Source organism: Cryptococcus neoformans, chromosome 6, assembly GCF_000149245.1.
Source record: "Cryptococcus neoformans var. grubii H99 chromosome 6, complete sequence".
NCBI classification, from domain to species: Eukaryota; Fungi; Basidiomycota; class Tremellomycetes; order Tremellales; family Cryptococcaceae; genus Cryptococcus; species Cryptococcus neoformans.
Window position 1 is genome coordinate 954,004 of NC_026750.1, and position 18,276 is coordinate 972,279.

Below are 18,276 nucleotides of genomic sequence, written 5' to 3' on the forward strand. Positions count from 1 at the left end.
AACTTACAAAGCAATTGAAGCGATGCAGTCGTTAACACCCCAACATTCAATGATATATTATCATTAGAGATCCAAAAGATGGTACTTCCCCTTATCATCAATCAACCATCAACATAGCTGCAAAAGAACCCGTATCTAGTCTCGTGTTCGTTGTCGCTTGGTGGGATTTCTATGAAGCCAGTAACAATCTAAGCGATACTAAGCATCTCGTATACAGATGAGCACCTACCTAATACATACAAGGTTTGGGTTGGGTCATTAATTCATTAACTACTTCTCACAAGCACTATGTTCATTCGCTGTACAGATCACATTACTTTTTATTACTGTTGTTCTAACCATACGATTGTGTGTTCCGTTGATATAAACATGGATAGGCATCGGTACAACTCAAAGATGAGATGCATATCCTCGGGACCTATTACCAACCTGACCGCCCTTTCCGTCTAGTAAGCGCATGATTTCATGTGCATAGCCCACAAATCTTCGAGCCAATGCTTTTTTAGCTCTGAGTAGAGATGATACCGGCTAATGTTGGACCGGATATATCGTCTCATTTTGATAATCTGCTGATGAAATCGCCGTCCAGATAAAAAACCTAAATGAGGAACAGCTGTGAAAGAACGGGGAAGAATCATGATTCACGATTGACTTTACGGTTTCGATAGCCAGGCGGACGGATGACCCTTGCCGTAGGGTTGGACAGCTCGCGATGCTTGACATGGATATGCTTACTGCGAGCCTCCAAAGCGTTCGCCGCTCCCTGAACGGGAGGAAGTGAAAAGTTTATCATCAAGATCTCCGGAAGAGTTTTGGAAGGATTCGTTAGTTACCGAAGCCACACCTGAGTCTCTCTCTACCTGGAATCCTACTTCTTGTCGGAAGAAATAAGAAGGATTTCGGTCTCTATTTCGGGATAATGGTGGCTGATGCGAATGGGCTTGGCTTCTTTTGGGTTTGTTCTATTCCTGCTATGTAGGCCAGACACAGTGCCTGATGCCATAGCCAACTGTCGTGAAGCTGAACAAATATGTTATCTCTTTGATGTGCATAGCGACTGCCAGCAAACCCTTGCGCAAAGCAGTCTCAAGTCTCCAGTCAAGTTACCGGCGGCTATGGAGTGTCCTCCGAGGTGCCCCGGGGGAATTTGAAATGTTGTTAGTTTGTTGCGGGGGCGAGTGTGCCTGGGTGCTAGAGATGGATTAGGGTGGAATGATGACCAATGTATATAACAAGGTCTTCCTCCATTCCCTGTCGCCTTTTCTCTTTACTGGCCAAAACAAGTTATAAGTTGAAAGAGAGGCACAAGAAGTAATCCGCAGTCACCGCTCTGCTACAGCCAACCACAAACGCGATAAGGATCTGGTCTCCCACGCTACTCTGACGACACCTCCAGCAACACGTGCGACACCCGCCGATCTATCTTAGGTTTACCTCCATAGCTCCGTCCTGAATCCTGGACCTTCTCTTTTCAAACTTCGTTTGCTCCACCCCATAGCTCACCCCCACCCTCATCCACCTGCGTCTATATATATATTCACCCACGTTCCCGTAACTAGATCCTCTTTCCCACATCCAACTGCAGGTAAGTTTCCGTAAATCCCCGACCAGTCTCCATCTCTGGACGCAGAGTCACCTGCTCACGCCTGCATCCACAGAGCCTACGCCACCTTTCACTTCCATCCGCCACCAAGGACACTCTTCATGACCTCTCCCATCCCCATCAATCCCGACGCTACCTCGGCCCGCCAGACCTCTCCGCCAGGCCTCTCCACTACTAACCCGGGATCTTCCGCTTCATCAATCTCTCCTCACACACCCTTCTTCCCACCCCCAGGTCTTGCCTCATCCGCCACGCCCACCCAGCCCAGCTCACTTTTCAAATGGGCTGCTTCTTTCGGAAGATCACCTCCCAAGCCTCCCACGATAGGTGTGGATAGTAGTCAGAAAAAGGCAGGAACTGAAGGAGCAGAGCATGAGAACGTGCCCTTCGAGTTTGGGGACTTTAGGGACACCAACGCTCAATCGTGGGCAAATGGACGAAGAGCAATGTCTGTTAGCGCTCCGTATGGCGGTCCCGGTCAGAGCGGAATCACAGAATTGTTGAGAAACAATGGGTCGTACTCGCCTACCGAGCCAAAGGGCGTTATGGCCGATAAGGTGGCAAGAGGCCAAGGCGTTCTCAGAAGATTAAGCATGGGCGGGTACAAGGTGAGCAGTGCCGCTGTAATAGGAAGATCCGATCCATTAACTTTTCGAAATAGGGTATCATCTCTCCACCTCCTCAAAACGCTGCTCTTCCGCCATCGCCTCCGCAAGCCGCGACTTTGCCACCTCCCGCTCCTCCCGCACCCACCCCTGTTGGCTCTCAAGGCGTTGCCGAGATCAATAAGGCTGCAGCCCTCGGCGGCAACACACGCATCCGGGGCAGGAGATACTCTGAGAATGCGGGAACAAGGAAAAGGGGTGTTTCTCCTGTAAGTAATGATATAATCTCAATTGGCACAAGTGTCTGAAAGCTAATGGGGCGGAAAGATGGGCGAGCGTCTTTTGAGGGAACAGGGTCACTTTTAAAGCCCTGGTTATCATCTTATATGGAGAATTGATTATCCAAGGGAAAACCATCAAAGTTGTATATCAAGGTGCAGATAGTTGTCATCCACTTCAAAGAATAGAAAATACCAAAAAAGAAATGACGTTGTAGCAAGTGCTCAAGGTTACCCGGATGGCCAGAGTGGGGCTGAACAGAGAGTTGTGATGACGACGAACTTGGCGAGTAACGAGGCTTGATCATTATTTCCGACCTTCTCAGTGTTATTTGTACTATAAAACGGTTTCTTACATTGAAAAGTCTTTTTCACACATATGTATAGTAGTTGTCTACTTGTAATAATAACGCAGCAAGATTGGGCGCCCAAACCGTATGAAGAATGTTCGACTTGGCTCTGTCTGCCCTTGAACTGCTTATGCAATAGTCTCTTTCGGCTTCAAACTCATACAGTAGACGTCGCTCATATGCTTTTAAGTATAAAGAAACCCGGCATTCAGCGTGACCATACCTATCTACCTAAGCTCTTTTATCCGATTTCCAAGGCGGAAAGCGAGTGTCAGCACTAATTAACCGGGCATCGAAGCGCGTCAACCGGATTGAGTACTGCTGCGTGTAAGACCACCGTGTTCATTATCATCCATCCATCTTCGCTTTCCGCTCTTCGCATTTCTCCTCTAGCTACTCTAATCATCTCTCTATAATCCACTCCCCGGACGTTGGACGTACGTCGCATCCATCCACCATGTCCTACGATCAGGTTCCTTCCGAATCCCACCAGTTCATGTACGCCTCCTTTCTCCCTTCCCTTCTCCTTCCATGCCCTTACTAATGCTCTTGTTCTTAGCCAACCCGACGAAGACGACCTTGAAGCCCTCTCTTTCTCCCATCCTAATCCCAATCCGACCCCTTCCGGTCCTTCATCCCAGCAACAACCCCAGCCCAGCCCCGCTGCTGGCCCGTCCAACCCTTCGGGTGTGTCTGGTAAGATTGGTCAGGATGGGCCGAGCAGTAAGCCTCGAGCGGCGACGAGCACAACGGGCTGGGGAGGCGTGAGGGTTGAAACGCGGTATACGGGAGAGTCTACCTTGGACGAACCAGTATCTAAGACTATTGTACGTATTCCTTGTTCAGATCATCTTATTTGCGCGGTACTGATGAGATACCCGATAGATGCGCGACCTCAACTCGATATATGCCAAGCTTATACTCATACTTTATCCTCCAAAAGGTGGTCATAGCCAGCTTCTTCGAGACTGGGACCTTTGGGGTCCGCTTGTCATTTGTTTGGCACTCGCCATCGTCCTCTCTCTCGATGCGCCGCAAGATCAATCGATGCAAGTCTTTTCGCTCGTTATCTCTTTGATCACTGTCGGATCCGTGGTTGTGACTGTCAACTCGAAACTGTTGGGCGGGAAAGTCTCATTCTTCCAGAGTTTGGTGAGTGGGCATGAAAAGTGCTCAGGAATGCTGACACTATGTTTCAGTGTGTGTTGGGTTATGCAATTGCACCAATACTGATCGCTTCCATCGTCGCCTTTCTCGTGCACAACATTTTTGTCCGCATACCTGTAACCTTGGCATGTTGGGGATGGTCCGTCTGGGGTGAGTCCTGTAACCCAAATGATTCACAAAGATAACATGCTAATTATTCCCAGCATCAATGAACTTCTTCAACGGTACACAGCTTCCAGAGAGCCGAACGTTCCTTGCCGTCTACCCCATGTGTCTCTTTTTCTTTGTCCTTGCGTGGATGATCATCATCCAATAAATTTGTACATTATGTCAGTGAGGACGGAGAAAAGTATGCATTACAACAGGGAATGTCTACACATATTGAATGGGGTATATGAACAGAGAATACAAAAGATAGACGGCTATGTAGAGAGTTTGTCTTTACGCTCAGGATCTCCATCATTAACTCGGAGTACTTTGGCGAATTCTGGGTAGTTGAAGCGACCTTGTCTATCTGTGAAAGGGCCAGAGAAGAGTCGTTCAATCTACAAGGAGTTATCAGCAGTGATCTGTCCCTTGCAATCATCATGAAATCAAACCCACCTCCCAGTCTTCCATTCTATCACCCAGTTCCCCCAAATGTTTTCTCATCGTCTTAACATCCACGTACCCCTTATCGCCATCATCGAAGCATGCAAAGGCATCGACTAGATCTTGCTCTGGATCAAGTTGTATGAGTCGCTCACCCATCATGGACAGGAACTGAGTAAAGTTGACCCCGTCAGAAGGGCTGATCGGCTTGTTTTGTGTTGCAGCGGAGCCTCCAGGGCGGGAGGTAAGGAGGGAATGGAGGAGCTCGGGTGTCGGTGTTTGCCCTGACAGCAGCATGTAAATGTCAACTTTTATACAATCCAGTCACAAGCTTATATGCGTACCAAGGTTAGTAAGCATTTCTCTAAGATCGCTTTCCGTCGCCCTTCCATCGCCATCTTGATCAATCATGGTGAAAGCTTCTTTGAACTGTTTGACCTGCTGTGGGGTGAACATGGTGTATGCACCGCCCGAGGGTTCTCGCCTGCCTTGTGAGGACTTTTTGACTTGAGACGGGAGGCCCTTTCCGAGTGATGGTTTGCTAGACATGGTGACCGAGACGATATACTTGTTTCAGATGTTGATTTCGGCTGCTGTTGTTCGTTGTTGTTGTTGTCGTTCATCAGTTCCTGCATGTTCGTTGTTCAATCGCGCTCAGACGCGTGAATAAAATGTTACGTAAACCTCCACCTCTTTTCAAGCATCGAGAAAAAGTTGTCAAAACGTGGAAGCGTGCGTTGTTGATTTTCGCTGTTCCTTTTCATTTTCCCATCTTTCTCAACTCTTCTATTTACTGGATCCATTGCCTAAAGCGTGAGTCCATATTGCCTCTTTTCATACGCACATACATGCCTGCCATACCTGCTCTTGTCATGATGTTTGTAAATCTTATCTACATTATCAGAACAACACATGTTGTACACTTTATCCATTCTTACACCTGAACTCTCTCATTCCATCTCTTCTTTTTGACCCATGCACGAGGAGAAGGCGCTAACACGTGATTATAGGCTCATCCGGGCATCCCGACCTGTCTTTGGCGCCTCAAGTAAATGTACGCCTCTTCCATAGTGTTATACTTGTATATATGCTTATGAATGTGTTGTTCCTTTTATTATCAGACGTGTTTGATCGCCATGAACTTTTACAAATCTGCAGCTCTCGCGCTCGATCATCTTGATAAGCACCAGGGATCAGTAAAAGGATCTTTGGCAGCTGCTGGCGTGAAAGCTTCAGGTGGTGAAGCCAAGCGTATATTAGCATGTAAGATATTCTAAGCCTGTTTTATAGAATGATGACTGATAGATGTCGTAGTGATTATTGAGACCCTCAAATGTTGGCTTTCATTACTCAAATATCGGTATCCGTCATACTAATATCTTTGATAGATCGTCCTGTTCTCCAACAACTGCTTAAGACAGTCCCCATCCTCGCCCTTGAACGCACTACTTTCCCTTCCCGCACGCCTGCCAACGCCCCGACTTCTCAATCTCTTCTCCTCGTACTCTTGCACGACCTCCTCTTTTCATCTAGGTCTCGTATCGAAGCATCAGATAAATGGCCACCCAAACCGGCTGTGATGCGTCACCAAGCGCGGTTGAAGGCTGAACTTGTCAGAATTCAAATCAGAGAAGGCAAGACAAAAAAGGAAGACCTGGCAAAGTCAAGTGGTGAAGGAGAGGCTGTGAGATACATCCGGTATAACCCAAATGCTGGGAGACCTCTTGAAGAGCTCGAAGAATATCTGGAGAAGAAGGGGTATACAAAGCTGGATGAGCCTGTTTATCCTATACCTGAAGAAAAGTACTTTGCCGACCCGCACCTGTCAGACGTGTTGTTAGCCTTCCCAGGTTCAGCCAATTGGTGGGTAGACGATGAGTGGTACGAGGGCGGAGGTGTAATCCTCCAAGACAAGGCGAGTTGTTTCCCGGCTCGAGTTTTAATGGAAGAATGGGTGGAAGGTGAAGGAGAGTGTTTGGACGCTACGTTAGTCTTTCTTGATAATTAGAAACACCAGAGAGTGAGTGCTGAGAAGATACTAGGTCTGCACCAGGTAACAAGACTAGTTACGTTTCGGCTTTGATGGCGAACAGAGGCAAAGTAAGTTTTTTCCTACTGCAAAGAAAAAAACGTTGTTCTGACGGAGGCCTACAGCTCCATGCATTTGAGCGCTCTCCCAATCGATTCAAGACTCTTGAGAAGATGCTCGCCAAAGCCCGCTGTTCCAATGTGCAAGCTCAGAGAGCTGACTTCACAGACACTGATCCCAAAAGTAAAGAGTTCAAGAATGTCACACGCATGTAGGTCATCGAAGACGATCTGTTGAAAGCGGCGTAGTATTGATGAGCGGATCAGATTACTTGATCCTAGTTGTTCCGGTTCGGGGATTGTCAACAGGCTGGACTATCTCGTGGATGACGGTAAGTTCTTCTGGTGACATTGTTTGACAGTCAGATCTAAAAATGATGTAGATACCGAGGAATCAGACTCGAAAACAGAACGTCTAGAGAAATTGGCGAGTTTCCAGCTTCAAATGATCCTTCACGCTTTCAAATGTGGGTACTTGCCGTCCTTTTCAATTGTGCTAACGTCACCATACCTGTTTAGTCCCGTCAGCTCAACGAATTGTTTATTCCACATGCTCCATCCACCCTGAAGAAGATGAGCGTGTCGTCATGGCGGCTCTGCAATCTAATACTGCCAAAGAGAATGGATGGTGTCTGGCAACTCGAGAGTCCGTTCTACCCAAATGGGAAAGAAGAGGAAGACCTGAGGAAATGCAAGGAGATGAGGGTGAGTCGTGACGTTGGAGCGTCGTCGGGGCCGAAACAAACTGATACGGAGTAGAACTTGCGAACGGTGTGATTCGGTGTCTTCCAGAAGACAAAACTAACGGGTTCTTCGTCTCATGCTTCGTGCGTGGTGGCACAGGCATTCGACCTAAGGCCACAAAGAAATTAAAAGATCAACAACGGCCCAAGCGTCCTCTAGGAGAGGAAGACGAGGAAATTGCTGAAGAAAAAGGTTCTCCTACTATTGTTGTTGATGAAGAGGGTGGCGAACAAGCTGGAGAACAAGACAGGCTGGCCGTGAATATCAGTCGGAGAGAAAAGACAAAAGCACAGCTGGAGAGGGCTAAACGCAAGAAAGCTCAGCAGAAAGTTAAGGCGAAGAAGCGCAAGGTGGAGTTGTAACTGCTGACAATGCAGCAGCTGCTACTGAGCATTGCTTGCTTTTGATTTGAGCAATGTCTGTTTATCTGCAATATCGGCATTCGGGAGAAGCATGCATGTGCATTGTTGGGTCATGCGCCATCGCCTGCCATCGCGTGCTCATGTTTGAGCGTGATGGATCAAGGCAAACAAAAACGACGAGATGCTGCGCTTTCGATCTCTGTTGAGTGCCAGAAACCGACGTTTGACATTTGGTGTTTGATGTCCGACCATCACGCAGAGGACGATCTTCATGTGTTCTTCCATCCTCCACGTTCCGTGTTCTGATTCGCTACAGATCAAAAGAGCATCCTTTGAAGACGTGTCACGGGTAGCATAATCGCATCCTTTGCACATTCACCGCACTCCGCTTACCCCCAGCTCCGGCCTTTCACCCCTTCTCCCTCCGACTGTCCAGTCATGTCTGCGCCGATGAACAATGGTCCTCGTCATCTGTTGATCACCTGCTACAGTCCATTACTGACCTGATACACCTTCCCAGCACCGATCTTAACTCCTCTCACGAGCCCTGTTCAGTCCGTGTCGGAGAATAAAAGAGCATTCAATCGTCTGCTGTTTGGGTCTCTGGGAACTGATGCGATTTGATAGGAGAAAGAAGGAACAGTCGAAAGGATGGTGAAAGGATTATCGGAGCTGATGTGATGCAATGCTCTGCGGAGTAGGTGGGGCAGCATACATATAAAATGAGAGGGCTTTTGAACCAGCTTGCGACAGTCAATAAGTTCCAACTCAGCTCTCAACTTATAACTCATATTCTATTAGACAAAGCAGTTTCCAACGTAGTAAACATGCCAGCCTCTTGCAAGGTCAGTCAATCAGGACAAGGTCGAGTCGAGAAGTGATAATCGCTGACGGCCTCCGACTATTTTAGCTTTGCCACGGTCCTCTCGCCACTTCTATTTCCTCCCTTAAGCAAGTCGAATGCCATTCTACTGTAAGACATTTTGAACTACGCATCATGATACGTGCTGACGAAATTATTCTGGCAGTGCATTCAATTCGCTTGTCCCGGCTGTATCAAAGCTAACAAGCCTTCTTTCTCCATCCTTAACCTTAAAAACCACATTTATGACTACCACTGTGCCGAGTGCATGGCTGAAGCCCCAACCCATCCTCTCACGACTCACTTTAAGGCCCCACAGCACTCCAACTCCAACTCCACAACGACAACCTGTTAAGCCGGCGTTATGACGAGAAGATAAGTAAACGATAGGATCATCCGGAATGCTCAGTATCTCGTTGTATGTTGTAAAGTAATGTAAAGCGTAAAGAGGAATGTTATGCATTTATTATTATTGCCAGAGATCGATGATCTGTTGTATACTACATAATTTCCAAACGTCTCCTTTATACACTGGCGCGGGCCCTTGGTTGTATGACTTCACAACACTATCCCAATACTTCTCTGCGGATCTCCTCATTTTCAATTCTATCTCTGTACCCGCCAACCCCTTCCTATACAGTCTTTGCTTAAGCGCCTCCAACAAAGGCAGCGGGGGCACGCCGTTCCTTGCCAGCCATTTCGCAATCTTCCTCGCGTCTGACTCCCACGCGCTTAAACCCTTCAGCATATACTCGATCGCTCTATGTGACTCTTCAGTCTCCTCTGACGATGACTCCAAAATGGACCTCCTTGCTGCATTGATGAAACTATGTCGAACGAGAGCGAAGCGCTTCTCGCCAGTAGCATTGACTTGGGCAAAGTTTTTCTCATAATGTTCATCGTAGAAGCTCTTGATAAGCCCGAATTGCACAATATCTTCCATGCCATCAAATATCTCGCTTGAGGATAATGCGGGGTCTCGTGATCGGGCAGCCTCTCGCCGCAGTGACAAGTACATTTCGAGATAAACGTTGATGAGATGGGGTTTGTCAAGTGCAAGACATTCGATGATGACGGTTCGGAGATAAGCACCGATTCCATTGCCGAAATCACCCGACACATCTGTAAAATGATTCGCCAATCCCACCAGGGAAGCATCGCCCGAGTGAATTCTGACAAGCTCACTGACCTCTTTCTGAGCCACACTAGGCGGCGCACCAGAACTTATTAGATCGTAATGCAGATCGATACCCGTCATTGAGCCCACTCGCACAAATATGCTCCTGTTACCTTTAGGATCTGAATCATAGTCTATAAATCCTGCTTTGCGCTTGACGTATATCGTCCTTGTGCGAATCAGATTTTCCATATCGCGAGGATTGGAGAGATCGATTCTAATTGGCCAATATCGGGGTGAATCAACTTCGATGGTGAGCAGTCGATCGAAGGATGGGAGCTGAGTTGGAGATATAAGGCTCTGTTGGCGCACAGAACTGCCCTCACGGAAACGAAGCTTGACCGGAAGATAGACAGTTTCGAGCGTTTCCACATCACGTGCCGTGAGACATCTTGCTTCAACTGCAAGTGCCCAAAGATGTCGAAATGCCTGTGGATAGGCTTTGTTATCTGAGGGATTCGGCAAGAAGCGAGGGAAGAAAGCGATGGCCATAGCAGCGATGGCTAGATTTGAATTTCCAAGGGTATATTGCCCTCTGCCAAGGAACAACAGCCCCAAAGCCATGTGCATGGCCATGTGGGTTCCGTAATTCACACCCGCACCCTCCTGACCGTGGCTTACCCTCAACCTCCTCAAGACCCCCAGCTCTCCCGTTCCAGACATGACAGCAGCCAACGCTATCGTTATAACATTCAAGCCTTGCCTAGCAGAGGTTCGTTTTATGCGACCCTCATAGTTCATGCCCTGCCCTGATACGGCTTTGGCCAATGTGCTGTAAAGCGACAGAATCGTGTTATGTGCCAGTTCTGTGGCTGTACCAGCGTACTTGAGTCCCATAGCAAGGCCTGCCCCAGATATGATGTTAAGATAAGCGAGCTCAGTTGTTAGATCAGGACTTCGTGTTTGCTTGGAATCCTTTATACCCAAAAGGACAAAAGCTGGTATTTGCTCTTCCACCCAAGCAATTGTCGGAGCAATGCTATCCCACATTATAAGAGCTCGCGCAAAAGTGCGAAGTAGCAACCACTCTGGCTTGACCTGGTCGAGACTGAAGGCTGTTTGAGGGATCTCCAATAGATCAGCAACATCTTTACGCATGGTTTTAAGATACGCTAAGCCCAACGACAGCGTCGCACCAGGAGCAGTGATGTTGATATCCACACCAGGAAAACTTGGTCTTCCTCTGGATGAGTCTAGCGATGTCATGTCTCCGACGATGCACCGTCGTAGTTGAGCCAACATCTTTCTGTCTATCTCACTCGTTGTACTTCCACCACGCCCAAGCATGATCAGTCCGTACGCTATGGAAGCAGAGAACGAGTATGACTCTTGATATTCTCCGAAACCTGGAACGTTGGGCATATCCAGCCGACCAACTTCGCTCAGAGCAACCTCTGCCATACGAAGGTTCCGACTACCTACATATACAAGGCCGAGCCCAACCAATGCAGTGGATTGAATGATGGGTGAGGCGTTGAGTTCCATGGATCCAAGAGGGAGTAGGGCATGAGTATGAAGGGAAAGGATTTTGGTGATGAGAAGGTCTCCAGAGCCGGCATATGACGAGGCCAGACCGAGAAGTAGGCCCACAGAGGTGAAATCATGCCGAGGTTCCATAAGGGGGAACGCATGATAAGTTAACAACGACCGCAGATGACCCGTCAAACCCAGACCAAGTAAAAAACCTCCATGCTCCGAATTCAAAGCTTGCGGGCGGTTGAAGACTATCCAAGAGCTGTCGATACCCTTGCAATCGGGTGATATGGACAGCCCAGCAGAAACACCGTTATGGAAGCAAGGCCACTCAGCACTGTCTGAAACAATCTCCGCTTTGAGGACATTATTCCCCGGCGTGATCTTGACAGACAGCTCAATGAAGGGGATCTCCCAAACATCGGTTATGGTAGTCACACGAGTGCCGTATTCAAACATGCCTTGGCCCACAGTGATAGATAGTGTGCGATTGGCAAGCGTATTGACGAATGACTGTTGATATCGGGCGACATCATCGGCACTGGGGGCCTTTGGGTAAGTTACTAAGCCGAATTACTATGACCGTGCTCACCTTGCTCCTTTGGGCTCTGACAACGACACAGTTCTCAAATTCGTAGTTTGCATAATCCTCTCCACCTCCTGTAATCTTCTGTCTGTTCCAAAGCGCACATGGGGAAGAATCAGTGGCGCTTTCTTCTTTGGTTTCGCGTCCATCTTTCCTGCTTCGGGCTGTGACATGATCTGACCAATGGTCGGCAACCGTTCCGGCCCAAGCTGATTCCCATCAGCTGCATACCTCCCGAATAGTCGAAAGAAGCACTTACGCCACTTGGCCAATCATCCTTCACAAGATCCTCATACCATCTGTCTCTCGTTGCCTTCATGGCCATATCCGGTCTTCCTATTAGGATGTACATTTCCCTCGTCCAGTCGTCTTCTGGTGAATACTGACATGCCCGCAAAATTTCAAGTATTGGCAAAGACACTCCGTGGGGCAGATCACGCAGCCACTCGGCATTGGGAACTCTCGAGATGATAATTTTGAGGGCATTCCTTGCGCGCTGAGAGAGCGGTAAGTTTTGTGATTGCGTATCGATTGACGGCCCAAGCTCTTTATAGATAGAAGTTATGAGTGCGATCCTCGGGCATGGTTCTAACAGGTCAAATTCGTCCGAATTATCCTTAAAAGTATGAACACTTTTGGTATTACGACCTGAAGGTTTGAAAATGCGACCAGGCATTGGGAATCCTTTGGTTGAGCATGCGAGGTGACGCGATAAGGACAGCATGATATCAGGGGGCGTATCAAACTGGTCAATAATATGGGTATCAAATGTTCCACCTGCGACCAGCCTGGTCAGCACTCATGTCCTGATAAAGCTAGAAGTCTTTCATACCTGTGACTTGCACGTGATTGGTAACTTCTACCGGCATGATTCTTTCCCAGTAATCCACCCAATCCCTATTGTCAATCTGTAAAGCAAATTTGATTATCAACTTCACTACTCGGGACAGATCCTTTCTGCGGGATAAGGAAAGTCGAAAGTCTTGAGCTACTAAGTGTAATGAAAGTAAGATGCCGGGCGACGATTGATAGATAGAAGTCTTGAAGGCAATTTGCCGGTACTCTGATGGCGAGGACAAATGTACTTGCTTGTACTTGAGGCGAGCCGCTAGGCGCCTAGTAATAGCGTCTACAGACGATGTACTGTCTTGTACAATGTTGCTCATCTTAGGGAAAGTGCGCCTCTCCACCTGAAGTCCAGACATGGATGTCAAGGTTTCCTCAAAAACCTTCCAGACCGCATCTGGATCATCCCTTCGGCAGCTGGGAAGTGCTTGAAGCTCTGACAGTAGCTCGAGTTTGAACTCAACGAAGGCATTTTCACTCAGAATGCCGGATAAAGCTTCCAAACAACGCTGAGTGAGTTCATGGCGGATATATATAGCAGCAGAGAATCGTATAGATTCTCCGTTCGCGTAGACAGTGGTGAAGCGCGAACCCAGTGGATCAACGAATTTGGCAGGCTTGAGAGAAGATCGATAGCATTTCGATAGATTGGTTGGGAGTGAAAAGGGATACTGTCTTCTACCGGTGGTCACCAGCTGCGGGCCAGTGCCATCACCAAGAGGGAGGATAATTGTGTCGTATATGTTTTGTCGAGGTGATGATGCGAAGATTGGGGTACGGCTACAAAGGATAGGAATGGCAGACCGGCAAGGTATGGGTGGAAGGCTCTTGATGACCCAGCGCTGAGAATGACCGGTTCGGAAGGTTGCGTCAAAGGAGCATAATTGAGATGACGTATTTTGAAGTGTCGACAATGAGGTGACATGAATGTTAATGACAACGTGGTGTGGGTTCTCGTTGTCGCTCAAAAAGACATTAGTTTGCTTTAAATCTACCGTACTATGCCAAGTGGCAGTCAGTACAAGGATGTTATTTAAAATGAACGGTTAACTTACAATGGCTGCTTCCAGGTCGCAAGCGCATGAAACACCACTTCGCTTCGGACGCCCACTTCATCTCTTTCTAAGCCCATCATCATGGTCGTTTCTCTGAGGTCTTTCTCTGCGGCTACGTGAAGTGCCATTTTAGCTTGAGGTCTGTTTATGTCATGAAGGATGAATGACGCAGCTGTCGAAGTGCGTCCCTTGCTTTCAGGAAAGGATGGTCGGGGAGTCGTAGTAGGCATCAAAGATACGCCTCGACTACGCCGATGACCAACACTAGTGGCAGGAATGTTGGAAGGAGGTTCGAGGACGGCCTGTAGTTCATCGGTGGATGCTATATCGGGTGGTGGGCCACGTGACAGACGCGGTGCACGTCGCTGAGTACGATCCAGCGGGTCAGCAGCGCTTGACAATCTTCGGTCGCCAGCTGTGGGACCAAACGATGAAGTATTGCGATGCAGAGAAGGACGACCATGATGGGGCTGTACAGGTACCTGACGATTGTCAGGCTGCCTAAGAAGCTCTTCGGGCCGCATAGCTCTTGGATTAGGCGTAGAAGCGAGGTGCTCAGGGGCCGCGTGGATGCGAACATGCCGATATATCACAAACTCGCCCGATTCTTGATTGTATGTAATGACGAAGGGATAGGGCAACGGCGACACGTATAGAACGGACGAAGTTGCTCCCAGAGGTTGCGCTGGGGATGATAGGAAAGGTTTGGACCCATAACCACCCTCGACCTGCCCGTGAACAGCGACCTTAAGCTCGTCAAAGGGATTTTCTAAGACGTAGAGTCGAGGCAAGGACCGCCCAGGCTCGTCTTCCAGATCCATCAAATCATCCAATACAGACATAGAACTCTGATCAGCCATGCCTCTCAAGACGCTCCCAGCCTTTCTCTTGTCTTTGTTCATTTTCCTCAACTCGCGCTTTTCCAACTCACGTTGGATAAGGACCCCACCGTCAGGCAGACCCCATGCACCGTCCACATTAAAAGGCAGATAGACTGTAATATCCTCGCCGCATTGGTAATAGACATGTGCACGTGTCTGTAGGAAAATGACCAATGTGCGTTCCAACTGAGGATGTTGTGACCGGGGTTGAGAAGAAGAACGAGGGCCTCCCCAGGCCATGTGCTGCGAGCGATGGAATGGCCCGAAGGTCTCCGAAACAGCAGAGCTCCGGGCTGACACATTGTTGTGATTCCTTGAACTATCTTGTCCTTCTCCAGATTTGAACCATGCGAAACACGCAAAGGCAACAACCTCGCTCTCGTGCTCAAAGGTAAACCGCCTAAAAAGTTCGGCGCCCTGACTCCAAACCACGGTCTTATCGTACCATACCAGTTCTTCTTCCGCCCATTCATCACTTCGGCCGGATTCGCTTTCTATGGCCGCAATTACGCGACCTTTTGGCTTTTCATTCTGACTTTGTCCGTAAGCATCGTAAGTATCGTGTCCAGGAAAGGTTACTGGGAAAGAGCTTCGGAGAAGATCACAGCTTGGCCCCGCAAAACTCCGAGAGGATAAAAGCTGCCCGGGAGATGATGCGGGGCCCAGTAGGCTGGCTTCAAGCATCTCCTAGGCTTATAGAGATTATGGAAGGTTAGGTAGTTTGTTTTGAGTACTACTGTTTATCCTTTTTGCTCGCGTCACGCAGCTGGCTGTTAGTAGTTGCCCTCTTCGCGTCGTCGGTGGAAGCTAACGCGTAGTGGAGATTGGTTTCTTCTCCGCCCTGTTACGGAGTGATTGTTTAGCTCCGTGCTTTTTATTCAGCCTTTCATATCCCCTCCACTTTACCTCCACTTTGCCTCCACTTTGCCTCCACTTTGCCTCCACCTTGTTTACGGGCTGTGACGCAACTGCCTCCACTTTTTTATTATTTTGCTCCATCATCTTCCGACTTTTACGTAGTGAAGCTTATTACTGCAAAGATCTCGATTATTTTAAGATGCTCCACATGCCGTTGGGCCGATGGCCGCTTCTTTCATGGCTTCTCATGCGGTATGTAGTGACTTTATAGTCAAGTCTTGCCATGACGATGTCGCAGGAAATGATAGCAACTTCTTCCGTCGTCTTAAAATATTGACACACCCCGCCCACGAGCCGAAAAGGCCTTTAGGCAGGAAGCAACAGGCCGAGGCGGCAAAGCAGAAGGTAAAAGGGATTAAAGAGTTAGAGTTAAGGAGTTAAAGTTAGAGGGGAGGGGGGAAGGAAGCAAATAAAGGCGGCCGAGGGTTGGCAAATGTAAGGTCCAAACATCGATCGAAAGACCAACAAATGTGCTTTATGCTTGTTCGTTATCACTGCTGTTCCCTCCCTCCGCCTGTCCTCCACATGTACAACGTCGGCGATGGTCACAGGCGGCTTCGTCAAGCACTCTATCTCCGTAATACTATGGATGGGCGCAATACTGACGTAAGGAACGCCTCAGATTTCGGACGATCGACGCTTTTTTCGCTACCGCAGTACTGCTGTGGTTAATTACGTAGCACTGTCTGGATCATCATATAAGCGACAAGCGACTAGGATGATGACTGCATATAAATAGCTACGCCTTCGTTACAAGCTTAACTCCTTTTCCACATCCTTACCGATTCTTGTATCTTCCAATTTTTTCTCTTAACATATACAAAACTTACTACTTATAACAGCACAAACATGCCTGCTATCGCTAAGGGAGACTTGATCTTAGTTTCTGGTGCTTCTGGATTCATTGCATCCCACACCGTCAAAGAGTTTTTGAAGGAAGGATTTCGTGTCAGGGGTACCGTCAGGTCCAAAGAGAAGGGAGAATACCTCAAGAACCTCTTCCAGGGTTTGGGAGAGTTCGAATACGTTCTTGTCGATGATATCACTAAGGTTGGCCAGCTCTGTCTTAGCGCGTTGTGTCCGAAATGATGAGAATTGACATTAAGTGTGTTGTAGGATGGTATCTTCGACGAAGCTGTCAAGGGCGTTAATGCTGTTGCGCACCTTGCTTCTCCTTTCTATGTAACCAACGTTAAGGACCCTAAGGAACTTATTGATCCTGCCGTCAAAGGTACCACAGGTATCTTGAAGAGTGTTCAGAAGAACAAGTGAGCACAGGCAACATTACGAGGGTAATCAGTTCTAACAGTTACCTCAGCCCGAAGGTGAAAAGGGTTGTTATTACGTCTTCTGTTGCTGCCATCATGTGTCCGATCTCTAAGAAGTCTCCCTTCAGGTAAGCGTCATGATCATTACTTTATATCCACAATGGTTAATGACCTGGCTAGGTACACTGAGGCTGATTGGAACGTCGACTCTATTCCTCAAGTCGAAGAGAAGGGTGCCGAGGCCGATGGCATGCACTCCTACCTTGCCAGTAAGACTCTTGCTGAGAAGGCTTTGTGGAGTGAGTTAGGTTGTATGAAATGAGAGGGGATTTTTGCTCAAGCTGAACGCGCAGATTTCGTTGAGGACGAAAAGCCTTCATGGGATGCTGTTGCTATCAACCCTCCTTATGTCCTTGGTGAAGTGATCCACCAATGTGACAAGCCCGAGAAACTTAACACCTCTGTTGGTAAGTGCGCAAATTTATTCCAAGTTTATTCCAAGTGATCGTCCTCTGACAGTTTTTTTCAAAGCCTCCTTCTGGTCTTGGCCTGCTGGTGAGAAGACCGAAAAGGACCTTCCCAGTCCCATAGGCAACTGGGTTGATGTGAAGGAAGGTAAGTTATTTCGTCTGCTGAGCCCCAAAACCTGTGTCTGATGGTACCACTCAGTTGCCTTGGGCCATGTCCGTGCTCTCACTGTTCCCGAAGCAGGTGGCCAGCGATTCATCATTAGCGCTGGTCCTCTCGCTGGTCAGGACTATGCCGACATTCTCCACAAGCGTTTCCCTGAAGTTAAGAATGTTCCCGTTGGCAAGTCCGGTACTCACGACGAGGTTTGCAAGGAGTTGGATATCTTCGATGGCAAGAAAGCTGAGAAGGTGCTTGGTATCAAATACCACACCCCTGAAGAAACTGTTGTTGACATGTTCGAGAGCTTGAGGAAAAGGTTCAACAAGTTCTAACGGACGATCGGAAAGAAGTACAGAGAGTAATTAGAAATAATATGTCAGAAGGCTATATATAGGACATAGTTATATTTTGCAATGATTATGCACCACGGGCCATCGTAAGACCCCCTTACACGCACTCTTATTCATTGTTTTCTGTTGTTATGTACAGTGAAGAAAAGTATTACGCAAGCGACGCTGTGCTTGAAAACGCAGTAAAGAGAAAGCCTCGTAGAATAATGAGGAAACAATCCATTTTGAAGGGGTCAGTGCCATGATTATTGGATTGGTGGCCGGACGGAGGCTGCACAGTGCTGCGCACTTCACTGAACCTTAGAGAATAAATGGATGCAGCCATATAAACAAAGATGTTGAGTCTGCCATCGTCGTACATTCTCGAACTCAATGTCATTAATTATTTCAATCAAGTATTAAATAAAGAACATGAAGTTATGCATGGGGTGAACAATCTTGC

The 18,276-nt window shown here is 48.0% G+C and overlaps 7 protein-coding genes and 2 non-coding genes; 6 read left to right on the forward strand and 3 right to left on the reverse strand.

Moving 5' to 3' along the window:
- Window positions 1–276: 276 nt before the first annotated feature.
- Window positions 277–1,403, reverse strand: CNAG_12579. XR_001045865.1 has 2 exons: window positions 646–1,403; window positions 277–566 (listed from the first exon to the last, which is right to left on the reverse strand). It is a non-coding gene; the product is annotated as a hypothetical RNA (non-coding RNA).
- Window positions 1,234–2,980, forward strand: CNAG_02188 (hypothetical protein). XM_012194610.1 has 4 exons: window positions 1,234–1,585; window positions 1,659–2,211; window positions 2,265–2,477; window positions 2,536–2,980. Exons 2-4 carry the CDS (start codon window positions 1,705–1,707, stop codon window positions 2,572–2,574), a joined length of 759 nt encoding a protein of 252 aa, XP_012050000.1. The 5' UTR covers window positions 1,234–1,585; window positions 1,659–1,704; the 3' UTR covers window positions 2,575–2,980.
- A 57-nt stretch (window positions 2,981–3,037) lies between these two features.
- Window positions 3,038–4,977, forward strand: CNAG_02187 (terbinafine resistance locus protein). XM_012194609.1 has 5 exons: window positions 3,038–3,334; window positions 3,396–3,663; window positions 3,722–3,988; window positions 4,036–4,153; window positions 4,207–4,977. Exons 1-5 carry the CDS (start codon window positions 3,294–3,296, stop codon window positions 4,317–4,319), a joined length of 807 nt encoding a protein of 268 aa, XP_012049999.1. The 5' UTR covers window positions 3,038–3,293; the 3' UTR covers window positions 4,320–4,977.
- Window positions 4,338–5,203, reverse strand: CNAG_02186 (myosin regulatory light chain). XM_012194608.1 has 3 exons: window positions 4,939–5,203; window positions 4,607–4,878; window positions 4,338–4,548 (listed from the first exon to the last, which is right to left on the reverse strand). Exons 1-3 carry the CDS (start codon window positions 5,141–5,143, stop codon window positions 4,426–4,428), a joined length of 600 nt encoding a protein of 199 aa, XP_012049998.1. The 5' UTR covers window positions 5,144–5,203; the 3' UTR covers window positions 4,338–4,425.
- Window positions 5,204–5,356: 153 nt separating this feature from the next.
- CNAG_02185 (nuclear protein) lies at window positions 5,357–8,112 on the forward strand. XM_012194428.1 has 11 exons: window positions 5,357–5,407; window positions 5,605–5,648; window positions 5,716–5,857; window positions 5,909–5,929; window positions 5,983–6,580; window positions 6,637–6,694; window positions 6,749–6,894; window positions 6,950–7,014; window positions 7,066–7,149; window positions 7,202–7,387; window positions 7,442–8,112. The coding sequence occupies exons 3-11, from the start codon at window positions 5,731–5,733 to the stop codon at window positions 7,786–7,788; spliced, it is 1,632 nt and encodes a 543-aa protein (XP_012049818.1). The 5' UTR covers window positions 5,357–5,407; window positions 5,605–5,648; window positions 5,716–5,730; the 3' UTR covers window positions 7,789–8,112.
- A 233-nt stretch (window positions 8,113–8,345) lies between these two features.
- Window positions 8,346–9,127, forward strand: CNAG_02184 (hypothetical protein). The gene is made up of 3 exons (XM_012194429.1): window positions 8,346–8,633; window positions 8,699–8,761; window positions 8,817–9,127. Exons 1-3 carry the CDS (start codon window positions 8,511–8,513, stop codon window positions 9,003–9,005), a joined length of 375 nt encoding a protein of 124 aa, XP_012049819.1. The 5' UTR covers window positions 8,346–8,510; the 3' UTR covers window positions 9,006–9,127.
- Window positions 8,825–15,537, reverse strand: CNAG_02183 (anaphase-promoting complex subunit 1). XM_012194430.1 has 5 exons: window positions 13,788–15,537; window positions 12,719–13,731; window positions 12,146–12,663; window positions 11,893–12,095; window positions 8,825–11,841 (listed from the first exon to the last, which is right to left on the reverse strand). Exons 1-5 carry the CDS (start codon window positions 15,350–15,352, stop codon window positions 9,120–9,122), a joined length of 6,021 nt encoding a protein of 2,006 aa, XP_012049820.1. The 5' UTR covers window positions 15,353–15,537; the 3' UTR covers window positions 8,825–9,119.
- CNAG_12580 lies at window positions 9,921–14,344 on the forward strand. XR_001045866.1 has 3 exons: window positions 9,921–10,080; window positions 10,125–11,855; window positions 11,924–14,344. It is a non-coding gene; the product is annotated as a hypothetical RNA (non-coding RNA).
- On the forward strand, window positions 15,090–17,962 carry CNAG_02182 (D-lactaldehyde dehydrogenase). XM_012194607.1 has 8 exons: window positions 15,090–15,778; window positions 15,825–16,636; window positions 16,703–16,854; window positions 16,905–16,982; window positions 17,035–17,153; window positions 17,208–17,321; window positions 17,386–17,469; window positions 17,524–17,962. Exons 2-8 carry the CDS (start codon window positions 16,436–16,438, stop codon window positions 17,814–17,816), a joined length of 1,041 nt encoding a protein of 346 aa, XP_012049997.1. The 5' UTR covers window positions 15,090–15,778; window positions 15,825–16,435; the 3' UTR covers window positions 17,817–17,962.
- The last annotated feature ends 314 nt before the right edge of the window (window positions 17,963–18,276 follow it).

Bases quoted from the DNA above. Each gene is read 5' to 3' on its own strand.
- CNAG_02188 (XM_012194610.1), top strand. From the start codon at position 1,705: ATGACCTCTCCCATCCCCATCAATCCCGACGCTACCTCGGCCCGCCAG. The intron at 2,212-2,264 runs GTGAGCAGTGCC...TTTTCGAAATAG, and splicing joins TAAGCATGGGCGGGTACAAG to GGTATCATCTCTCCACCTCC. The intron at 2,478-2,535 runs GTAAGTAATGAT...TGGGGCGGAAAG, and splicing joins GGAAAAGGGGTGTTTCTCCT to ATGGGCGAGCGTCTTTTGAG.
- CNAG_02187 (XM_012194609.1), top strand. From the start codon at position 3,294: ATGTCCTACGATCAGGTTCCTTCCGAATCCCACCAGTTCAT. The intron at 3,664-3,721 runs GTACGTATTCCT...GATACCCGATAG, and splicing joins AACCAGTATCTAAGACTATT to ATGCGCGACCTCAACTCGAT. The intron at 3,989-4,035 runs GTGAGTGGGCAT...ACTATGTTTCAG, and splicing joins TCTCATTCTTCCAGAGTTTG to TGTGTGTTGGGTTATGCAAT.
- CNAG_02186 (XM_012194608.1), bottom strand. From the start codon at position 5,143: ATGTCTAGCAAACCATCACTCGGAAAGGGCCTCCCGTCTCAAGTCAAA. The intron at 4,879-4,938 runs GTACGCATATAA...TGCTGCTGTCAG, and splicing joins AGAAATGCTTACTAACCTTG to GGCAAACACCGACACCCGAG. The intron at 4,549-4,606 runs GTGGGTTTGATT...AACTCCTTGTAG, and splicing joins ATAGAATGGAAGACTGGGAG to ATTGAACGACTCTTCTCTGG.
- CNAG_02185 (XM_012194428.1), top strand. From the start codon at position 5,731: ATGAACTTTTACAAATCTGCAGCTCTCGCGCTCGATCATCTTGATAAG. The intron at 7,150-7,201 runs GTGGGTACTTGC...ATACCTGTTTAG, and splicing joins GATCCTTCACGCTTTCAAAT to TCCCGTCAGCTCAACGAATT. The intron at 7,388-7,441 runs GTGAGTCGTGAC...GATACGGAGTAG, and splicing joins GGAAATGCAAGGAGATGAGG to AACTTGCGAACGGTGTGATT.
- CNAG_02184 (XM_012194429.1), top strand. From the start codon at position 8,511: ATGAGAGGGCTTTTGAACCAGCTTGCGACAGTCAATAAGTTCCAACTC. The intron at 8,634-8,698 runs GTCAGTCAATCA...CGACTATTTTAG, and splicing joins ACATGCCAGCCTCTTGCAAG to CTTTGCCACGGTCCTCTCGC. The intron at 8,762-8,816 runs GTAAGACATTTT...TTATTCTGGCAG, and splicing joins AAGTCGAATGCCATTCTACT to TGCATTCAATTCGCTTGTCC.
- CNAG_02183 (XM_012194430.1), bottom strand. From the start codon at position 15,352: ATGCTTGAAGCCAGCCTACTGGGCCCCGCATCATCTCCCGGGCAGCTT. The intron at 12,664-12,718 runs GTATGAAAGACT...GGCTGGTCGCAG, and splicing joins CAATCACGTGCAAGTCACAG to GTGGAACATTTGATACCCAT. The intron at 12,096-12,145 runs GTAAGTGCTTCT...GATGGGAATCAG, and splicing joins AGGATGATTGGCCAAGTGGC to CTTGGGCCGGAACGGTTGCC.
- CNAG_02182 (XM_012194607.1), top strand. From the start codon at position 16,436: ATGCCTGCTATCGCTAAGGGAGACTTGATCTTAGTTTCTGGTGCTTCT. The intron at 16,855-16,904 runs GTGAGCACAGGC...CAGTTACCTCAG, and splicing joins AAGAGTGTTCAGAAGAACAA to CCCGAAGGTGAAAAGGGTTG. The intron at 17,322-17,385 runs GTAAGTGCGCAA...TTTTTTTCAAAG, and splicing joins GAAACTTAACACCTCTGTTG to CCTCCTTCTGGTCTTGGCCT.